At 40.7% G+C, this 10,819-nt stretch overlaps 1 protein-coding gene across 2 annotated transcripts in view; it reads right to left on the bottom strand.

The window, feature by feature from the left end:
- Nucleotides 1-9,731, bottom strand: part of CASD1 (CAS1 domain containing 1) — a 50,262-nt gene extending 40,531 nt beyond the window's left edge. The window contains exons 1-3 of one of the 2 annotated variants that reach the window (XM_081079543.1): nt 9,029-9,731; nt 1,908-2,004; nt 1,243-1,363 (exon numbers count right to left, since the gene is read on the bottom strand). In XM_081079543.1, the coding sequence (XP_080935669.1) occupies nt 1,243-1,363; nt 1,908-2,004; nt 9,029-9,599 (789 nt within the window). In that variant the 5' untranslated portion in view covers nt 9,600-9,731. The remainder of the gene's footprint in view (nt 1-1,242; nt 1,364-1,907; nt 2,005-9,028) is intronic. The other variant, XM_081079544.1, reaches the window with a different exon arrangement.
- Nucleotides 9,732-10,819: the final 1,088 nt, after the last annotated feature.

The raw sequence follows: 10,819 nt of genomic DNA on the forward strand, positions 1-10,819 counted from the left end.
CGCCCTCCACAACTAGACTGAAGGACAACGACTTGGAGCTCATGGGCCCTGGAAAAAACACACTGTTCCCCAATATTCCCCAATAAAAAAAAAATAAAAAAAAAATATGGTGAATTATGATAAGTGATAGGGAAAGAAGCAAGACATTAAATTGTACATGCTAATAATGGGGTGACCGGTTAGCTCAGTTGGTTAGAGCGTGGTTCTAATAACACCGAGGTTGTTGGTTCGATCCTCACATGGGCCACTGTGAGCTGTGTCCTCCTTAATAAAAAAAATAAAAAATTAAAAAAATAAAAATAAAAGGAAAGAATTTACAGATAATTAGCAGTGAGGGAGAGCAGAGTTTGAACCCCCTCCCAAGAATGGGATATTGATTATTTTAAGCTGGTTATTTTTAAGAAACCGTAGGGGCTTGGAAGTGTCTCCCCAAAACATGCCATGAATCGTGCCACCATGGCATGCAGGTTATTTTGAGCTGAAGACAATTAAAGCCCAACAAATTCAAGAAGAGCCTTTCACCTCCCCCTTACCTGCCTAAGGGAATTTAGATAGCTTTTTTGTTGTTGTTGTTGGTTTCGGGTGTGCGGGACGGGGTGGTGCTTGGACGTTCGTCGTTTGTGTCCCTCGCGCTGTGGGCCCCCCTCCCCCCGTCCGCTGTCCCTCCGGCCTCGCACTGAACCATCACATTATATATATGTGAGATTGTAGTTGGCATTCATTAACTAAGTGTGGCAGACAGGGAGAAACCTGCAGTCTATTTTTTAGACTCCCCTCTGTGTCCCTTGTTCCTGGGTGTCCCAACAAGATTTTTTTTAATAAATTTAAAAAAAAATAAATAAAAAAATAAATTGTACATGCTAAAACACTACAAATGTTTTTAAAAAAGAGACTGAAAACAAATATGGCAAATATTGAAAGGAGGATAAGGAATACTTTCTCTTTATTTTCTTTCTAGGGAATTTTTTAGAAGTTTCTCCATGGAAAGAATTTATTATTTCTGAAAACTAAAAGTTTAAGTTAACAAAAGGCTTGCCAGTCAATACTTTTCCCCACCACATCTTGTTTTTATGTTCCCCATTATAGCAAATCATCCCTTTTTTACCCTCCACTTTTCTCAAAACCAAAATAAAACTTTTCACAGTTTCTTGTCTTAATGTGAAGAGGTACATTCCTCCTAACAATATTCAGTCGGTTAATTTTTAAAACAATACCCTCATGGCGAAAATAGACAAGTTTTACCTTATTTCCTTCTTCTTTGAATTGAGGATTAATTAGTTTTACAAAAGAATAAAACAATTGACGGATTCTGGAATCTCCAATAAATGCAATATGTTTATCTACAAGACAGTTCTTTGCCTCACTGAAATCACAGAGAAACATTAATTAAAATAAATAAAATCAGTACAGTGACATTTCAACGACATAGTTTGTGAAGAAATTAGTACAGCATTGTTATACATAGTTACGCTGCTTTAAAAATAGGTGGCCGCGTTTGTTTAACCTACCAGTCCCTATATGATCAACTAACTCTCAATAAGAAGAGCCCCCATTTATTAAGTGTTTAAGATGTACTCCAACCATATTTGCTTTATAGCCATTATTTCCGAATTAGTCCATGAGGTAGCTCTCCAAGACCCACAGGAGGAGTCTTTCACTCAAGGGCAATACTGTCTTTGGCATGCTTATATCTCACCTGAGAGAAAGCAGCTTGGCCAAAGCTCTTTCCCTAATGTTTTTGGCATCAATCATACTTTGGATTCACTTTTACCCCACCCTCCTGCACCAATTCTCTACAGTCATATAGAGAAGTACCATACAGCACTTTCTTTGCTTCATCAAGCCCTCTCCACTAGATATTACAATCCATCCTAGAAAAAACAAACAACACAATGAAGAAAGCTCACCTGATTTTGTATTTATGCATCATACAACTATGAGGTTGCCAAACTTTCTCTCCAAGAAATCTGCCACTTGAAAGAAGGTATTCACATGAATCATTGCCTATAACAGTTAAACACAACAGTGTTGTAAACAATAGTTAAATTTTCATATGTTGGTTATCTGACCCCATGTAAACTCTCTGAGACAACAAAGTTTTCTATGCTTCACTATACCTTTTAGGTGCATATTACTCATCTATGAGAAACTCTATAAATATCACTGCATTACTATTCAGTAGGATAATAGCCACTAATGACAGTTCCCTCACCCTAGAAGAGGCTCCTAACTCCTAAAAGGTACATTCACTGCTCTGGCCGTTTCTTCTGTTTTAGGGTTTTTTTCTGGGGACATCATCTCAATCTCAAACTCGCCTTTATATCTGTTTATCACTCCTACTTCTAGTTGGGAAAGAAAAGTTTAAGGATAAAAGAGAAAACTTTGGAAATGAATTCAACTATTCCAATACATAGTGTTTTAGCGTGTCTGGAAACCTAGTTAATATTGAAGTATTTTCTATGCTCACTCCTTGATTTTCACAACTACCCTAAGAGGAAATATGTCATCTCTAGTCTGTAAATGTGTGAATAGAGAAAAAGACTTACTTGAGAACCTCTTAAAAAACTTAATAAAATTGCATCCTTTTACAGTCGTACAAAGATAAGACTTAAAACTGTCAGCCACAAAGTGGCCGAAGATACACACGGTCAGTATCAGTAATAAATTGTAGATTTCAGTTATTAATATTCAGCCTCTCTACTTCCCTTGATAGCTCTTGCCTTCCTTTAGGATGGCCAACCAACAGCTCCCAGTTTGGCTGGGGCTGTCACAGGTTTACACAGAAAGTACCACATTTGGGAAACCTTCCAGTCCTGTGTAAACTGGGACAGGTGGTCACCATTCTTCCTTTGGCCATTTTCTGTACATTTGCTTAAATTAGGAAGAAGTTAAAGAGGGTGTTGGAGTTCTTTAAAAAGTTCAAATAAAAAAAAAAGTTCAAATATGTAAAATGGTGAGGGAAAAATGAGATGTTTAGATTAACCATGGGGTTATATGTATTATTTAATTTAATCTCAAGTTCTTTATTAACAGTCAACAGCACGTTCTATTTGTTTTAAAATTGTTAAAGTCAGGACAGGGAATCTGATAAGAGAAATATTATAGAACAAATATTGTACTGAACCATTCAGAATGGGGATAGAGAAGACCTGAAGATATTTAAAGTAGAACACATCTCTCCTCTCAATCCAGTAATCTATTTATCTCGCCAACATACATATAAAAGGTGATACAGATGCAAGAAAAACAGTTATGTATAAATAGTGAAAATGTTACTTCAGTGTCATAAATTCTAAACTAGAACAGAAAAGTACAAATGCTGTATTACTGTGTTGGTGGAGAACTGATAAGGAAAGCAGAATATCAATTAAATTTTTGCAATTATATATGTAGCCTGTGCAAGCTTTTTGTATTTCAAAGAATTTTTAATAACATCTCTCTAAGGAAACTATAAATAATCAGTTCTTAATTCTTTCTAATTATTAAATACTAGTTCCAGTTCTAAAAAACAAAATTAAGCTACATAAATAATCGAGGATTAAGACAGAACTAACTACAGGAGCATACCAATTAGTAATGCATTTATATTCTAAAAAAGTTATAAGATGTTGCAAATAACTAGGTAGTCTTTGATCTTCCTTTTCTTCTTTTCTTTCTTCCTCCCTTTTTTTTAAAAAAAAGGTTATTTATGTTTTGTTTTCTAATAGAAGCCTAAACAGAAACACACCTTGATAAATCTTCAGTATGTGGGGTTATGTTCTTTATTAATCATCTACATGGGTTCTCAGTATGATTTTCTGGAGAGGGACATACCATGGCAACATCTTAATATAATCAGTTTTTTCTCCACCAGAAAATGTATTTAAAAATGCAAAGTTCTTTGTTCCCTCTCAATACTACTACTGACACACTATTTTTCAGTAGTTCAGCTCGTGGAAAACAGCTCTAATCCGATGAGCCCATATTAAAAAAAAAACTACAAACCTATAGCAAAAAATCTGAAGTTGTTACTAAGCAAAAAAAACATTGTAACCACAGTATGCATTTTGAGACTACTGGTCTTTCCAGGGAAGAAATTCTTAATTTGCTCATGAATGCTTGTTGACGATGATTCTTCTTAAAATACTTTATTGATGCAAGTTTGTTTTTTTTTTAATAATCCCATATCTGAATTTAATAGTCTCTGTATATTAGTTAAGGTCCTATTAGAAGACAAACTACTAGCTATTTTAATAGAGAGAATCTCATATAAAGATTCATTAGAAAAGTAAAAGAATTGTTAACTAGACAACTGAAAATACAAGAAGAGATTGGCTTTTTTAATATTTGTATTTGTCATAAAAATAGTAGTAATAATAAATACTGTTATAGTCTGATTAAAAATAAATTAACCTAATCTAGAAAAGAAAACTCCACAAAATTCCAAACTCTAAAAGAAGTTTTCTTTTTCTGGGAAAGAAATATTTTTTGGATCAAATCACTACATGTAAATCTAGATGTTAAAATAAGTGAACGTGCCATATTTTTATTATGTATACTAACAATAAACAATATGCTGGCACATATTTTTCTTTCAAAATTTACCCAGAAAAACCCTAAACAGAAGAAAATCTCCAGTCATTATATTCAATTGCCTCATATAATTTTGATAGCTACTTTAATAATACAACCCACGTGAGACGAACGCTGCCAAGTGCTCAGATAAATCAAGCTATGAAAACACACGCCACACACACACATACACACATTCACACACACACACACACACACACACACACACACACACACACAGTAACTAAAGGGATAGAATTATTTACTTCAGCTATCTCCAATACCAAGATTATCTAGATGAATGGCTGTCTTCCTCTTCATTCTGTTATCTTAAGCATAAGCATTCTGGTTTGTCAATCTAGTTTTAGGTTTTTATGCATGATTTTTCTATAATAGAGAGATACTAAAAAGCAAGCAAAATAAGTAAAACGACAAACAGGAGAAAAAAAAGCTGAAAAACAAAATGTAACAACTAAAGAAAACATCTGATGTGCTAAATAAAGCATAGCTTTTATTTTCCTTTGAATAGAATACCTCTGGTACACTGTACCTTTAGACTGAATTATCTTACCAAAGCTGTGTATTTCTTACTACCAACCATGAAAATACCAAATCATACAGTTTACAATATAATCTCCAGCATATTTTGTTTGCCTAAAATTCAGCAAGTTATGTTTTAGTCTGTGCTGAAACAAAATCACCATTTACATTTCTCTTAAGACAAGCTAGGAGCGCCTCATTACAAGTAGAGTCATCTAGATTAGGATTTTTCCAGCAAAGAAAGAAAAGCTTAAGAGACCTACAGCTTCTTTCTTGCTTTAATTTCTGAGGCTTTGAACTTACTTTTCTCCAAAACATGCAATGTTTAACATTTGTATTTAATATGCCTAATGATAGAAAGGAATTAGATTTCAACAAAATTAAGGCATTTGAAGCAAGTTAACTTTGTCAATTAAAAAATTAAAATATATCGAGATTGGAACTACCCTTAGGGTGACAGATACTGGCCTCTTTTCACAGAAATGTTTCCAATCTGTAATCACAATATTAATGGACATTTTGTAATTCAGTAATGTTAGAGGCTGATAAAGCCTGAAAAATATATAGTTAAAAGAATAATTACTTTTTAAATGTCATTCTACTTTATTATGTGGAAATAATAATACAAAACAAAACAAAACAGAAAAACACAAAAAAGTAAACTCTACTTTTTAAAGTCCACATCAGAACATGCTATTAGGACATGAAATTCAATTAACAGCAAAGAACCAAATGCTAAGAGGAACACTGAAGGAAATGAGGACTTTAAAATCTATCCAATAATTGTATATGGAGTTCCTACTGTGTGTTAAGCTGTGATGATTTAAAGATAAATAAAATACCCTTGGAAGCTCACAGTTTGTCTGGGGGAGAAGGCTACAAATTATTATGATACAACATGGTAAGTATGTACTAATTGCCGTAGAAATACTTAATTCCTAATTTCAATTTCTGTGGTGGTGACATTTGAACCAGGCCTTGAAGTAGAAATCTGTACTTTCTTTACAGGAAAGAAAGGCCATTGCAGGCACAGAAAATCAGGTATTTGTGAGATACGTAAAAGGGCAAAGCATATTTAGACTGTGAGCCTGGAATTTATGAAAGAAAAAAAAAAAACAACATAGGTAATAAAAAACTAAATAGTCAGATTTTGAAGTTCTACACATGTAACTTTTAGAAAAACCACTTTTCTGGAAAAAGAATAGGAAAACTTATGGCTGGTACTGTGAGGTTGAATTAATTTTTCTAAATGGTTTAATACATGTCCCTCTGGAAAATGCTTTCTCACTCCATCTTCTATACATCACCACCATGTGAGAAGCTCTGAGAAAGGCAGACTATAAAATAATGGTGTGAGGCTGACTGGGTTCTACATCCTACCTCAGTCACTGACTAATTTTGTATCCTTAGGCAACTTAACCTCTCATGAGTCATCTTTAAAATGTAAATAATACTGTAACTTGATGAATCTAAAAGCATTAATTATAACAATCACTATTTTATGTAACAGGAGGAAAAATGTTATCAATTAAACTCTGACATGCAATCGAAGTTTTAAAAACTCATCCTGATTACAGACATGTTAAAAATGGGGCAGGGGCAGAGGATGGAATATAGTAATTGCATCTACCTCAATAGAATTGTTGTAAATACAAAATGAATTAAAATGTGTAAAACCTTTAGAACAGTATCTGGCATGTAATGAATGTTCAATGTTAGCATGTGGTGTTTACCAAGCTTTGTTTTCTGCTGTGTGTAATTCTCTTACTTTCTGTGGTTTGTAAATAAAGCAAGAGATACTGAACATATGTATTCGAACTGCATTCACTATACCTTGCTTGAGGCATATTCATATCCACAGATTGGGGATTTTAATATACTGCCAAAACCTCTATATCTAATATAAGAAGATCCTTTCTTAGTCTAAAGATTTATATTGTGATTCAAGTATATGGTTATCAAGTGTATATTGCCTCTGACTCAGTTTGACACCGCCAAAGCGTAAGGATGGCTTAAAAAGTTCCTAGTAAGATTATTTTTCCCAGTCTCTTGCTCAAGTTCTTGACGTTCAGTCTGGGCAAGTACACCAGGTGTACTGCTTCACACTCACGGCACTGAAGCACCTAGGGAAGCTGATAACTAGCTTCTGGAGGAGGCTTTATAAACAACCCCAGATTGCTGCACTGACTCATAAGGTTCCATCTGACATTCTACTTTCCCTGCGGATGACGGATCTTGAAAGGATGAAATAATCTAAATATAATAATTAGTATCCAAGCTTACCAAAAGATAAAAGCATAATTATTAAGTTGGTGCAAAAGTAACTGCAGTTTTTGCAATTCTTTTTTAACCTTTTAAACCGCAATGACTTTTGCACCAACCTAAGAAAAGGTGGAAATTAGATGTTTACCTTTAGGAATATGGCACCAAAGTCACACAAAATTGAATTAGATCACTGTCTTTTCATACCAAACCAGCGTGTGATTCATAGCAGTTACAAAATTTTCTTAAAAATCACCAACTAATGCCATCGACATTGCTAGTTTATTGTGCACATGATGTGTTAAAGGAACTGCAGATGAAGCGGGGCCCTGCCAGATCCTATGGCTGTGGTCTAGAGGAGAAAGGCCTCAAGGACATGAAAGTATTCAACTGTTTAAATCGGTTTAGTGTGTTTACATAAAGAGCTATTCATCCAGTATTAAGATTTTTTAATCCTCAAGTATTGGTGAAAACAAAGCAGCAAAACTGATCAAAATGTGCTACACTTTGAAAGACTTCCTGGGATGAGAAGAGAGCTCATATTCCAATACCTCGTTTACTGGACATGTTTGCCAAAGTGGGCGAGAAGCTAAATGCAAGGAGCGTTAAATGCCCACCTGTCAATTTATTACACGTTACATCTTGACCAATTAATCTCACAGTCACGGATAAAGGTGTCGATATTACTAAGAGCCAAAAATAAAAGATGATATCATCAATTCCCCTCAGCCTGTCACTCTCTCTCTCCTAGGGACATTTTTACACAGGATGTTTTTTTAAAATCAACCAACCAGGACAAGTAAATATACCCTTGATTACTGAGGAGTGCGTCCTGAAATAAGGAGGTCATATTTCCTTTCCCCCTTTATGCCACTTTCAAAACACGCAGCGCAGGCCTCCTGTCAAACTGCTTCCAACCTGCTTTCATTGCCCACCTCGACTCCGGTCAACCCCTAACTTCTTTTCACATGTCTGCCCCAGTGCCTCGACTTTGTAAAAAGCGTGCAACCCAGAACCCTCCCAGCGCTTCACAAAGGCTGGGTGACACCTCCTCCATTTGGCCAGGGGCATCTTTGGCCCGCGGTAGCCCCCGGTGGCAAAAAGAAAACGGGGCGGCTCTCGCCGCTGTCCAGCGACAGCCGGCCGGGCTGTAGTTACAGGGCGGAGGAGGGACTCGACAAAAGCGAAGGCGCAGGACCCCTCGGGCGCAGAATCGGCCACCCCACTCCGGACCACGGCGCCCCACTGCAGGGCGGCCTCCGCCTCCGCGCGTCCCGGGCCGGTCCCCGGGGGCCACCTGCGCGACCTGCCGCACGCGAGCCCCGGGCCGGGCGCATCTCGCCCCCGCCCGCTCTCGCGGGAACCGGGCCCCCGGCCGCCCCTCTGGCCGGGCCCGGGTGGTGGCCGCCGACCCCAGCGCAGGCGCTCGGGGGGCCCAGGACCGCGGGGCCTCGTGCGGTGGCGGCCCGCCCTGGGGTGCGCTCGGACGGCCGGCAGCGCCCGGCCCGCCGCTGGGGACACCTGGGGGCACGTGGGGGCACCGCCTCCCCCGCGAGCACGGCGCGCGGACTGGCGGGCGGCCGCGTGAGCGTGGGCGTGTGTTGGGCGCGGGGGGCGGCCTCCAGCCGCCGCGTCGCCGCCTCCCCCAGCCGGGGCCGGGGGAGGGCCCGCTCACCTCGGTAGCGGCGGGAGGCGAGGTGGCCCCCTGCGAGCAGCAGCACGGCCACCAGCGCCAGCACCTTGGCGCTCCTCACGCTGAAGTAGTGGTTGATCTCCCGCTTGCCCAGGGTGTAGGCCAGAGCCGCCATCTTGGTTCCTCCATGACAACAGTGCGCGGCGGAGCGGGGAAGGGGCGCCGCACAGGGGCAGCACTGGGGCCGCCGCCGCCGCAGCCAGGCGAGGAGCCGCCGCCAGTCCCCGCGGTCGCCACTCGCGCTTCCCGCCGGGGAACCTGCCCCCGCCGCTGCAGGGCCCCCGGCCTCCGCCTGCCCCTGCGCGGCGCCCGCGGCCTCGGCGGCCTCCCCCCAGCCCCTGCGCCGCTGCTCCGCCGTGCCGGTGCCAGAGGCGCCCTGGACGCCTGTCTCCTCCCCTTCCTCCTCCTCCCCTTTAGCCTCCTGCCTTAATAGCGGCTGCGCCTCCGAGGGGGGTCCGGATGCCCAGGGCTCCGGGGTCACGGGCCGCGGACGGCCCTCCGGAGTCACCGGGTCCCGGGCGCCGGCGGGCGGCAGTGGCGGCCGCAGAGACATGGGGATGTGAGGAGGGGACCAGGGATCCAGCCTGGCCCAAAAGCGAGCCTTGGGGCTTTCTGGGGTTTACCGGCCGGTACCTGAGCCGAGTTTGGGGCGACACAACTACAGTTCCGGAAGAAAAGTACACATAGTTCCACTCCCTCTTTTTCTGGGCTCTCTACGCCCTGAACCTGTTCAGTAGGGTGCGAAGGCCACCCCGACGTCACCAGTGTTTATCTTAAGGTTATCTGGTCTGCCTGGCTGTCCCCAGGTTTGCCAGGTATTGAGACTGCTGGTCGCCCAAGCACCCAACCCACGGATGAGACCAGTCTTGACTCTTAACTCATCTTCTTGGCCCATTTCTCTTGTACCTTTTTTTTTTTCAAAGCCCCCAGTTTGCCCAGTTGCAGTGGCCGAAGATACACCGCCAAGAGTAGAAGGTTCGGAATGAGCCTCGCTTGGTGTACGCGGTGGTGAGAAAGGAATCTCACTCTGTGTGTGTGTACACAAGGGTTGGCTGGGTGGATGTGCCAAACGTAAAAAAGTTTGCTCAGGACAATCATTTCTGTTCTGTGGTGGTCAATAAAGCCAGCACTCCTCCTTTATTAAGCGCTTGCTATCTATCCTTGGCCCTTCTTTTGTTTAATTTTAATTTTAGGTCTCGCCTGTGCTGCCTTCCAGGTGGGAATGGTTATTTACATTGCTTCCCTTTCTCCTGGCCTTGTTTAGAGGGAGTCATTGGTTAGTTGGGGTGTTTTCGAGTATTCTTTACAACTTTCCCATTTAGCCATTCCCCAACTTATGTTTCTAGGCCTCTCTTCAAATTATAGAATGTTAGATGCGAAGGGACAATAGAGGTCTTGTGATCTCAATTCTTTTCATCCAAGGACTCTTTTTATTATGTTTTCATCCACAGATCCCATATCTTGAAAGATTTTGTCACTTAAATGAAATCACATACATCACTGTCATGGATGTAATGCTAATAAGCAATAAAGTTAAATAAGTGTACAAACACTAGGCGTTGTTCCCTGGAAATGCTCGCTTAATTTCAGCTGTCACTCTTCTAATCCACGGGTGATCACATGCTTGCTAGAAGAATTAAATCAGATATTGTAAAAACCAGATAAATAACTCAGCTAACAATATAGGCTCCACCAATCACAACCTAAAAATTTCTATGATGTCATCAACAGCAAATTAGAATTTCTGATCAGTGTGCAATAACCAGAGTTGAT

This window comes from Rhinolophus hipposideros (genome assembly GCF_964194185.1).
Source record: "Rhinolophus hipposideros genome assembly, chromosome: 18".
NCBI lineage: Eukaryota > Metazoa > Chordata > Mammalia > Chiroptera > Rhinolophidae > Rhinolophus > Rhinolophus hipposideros.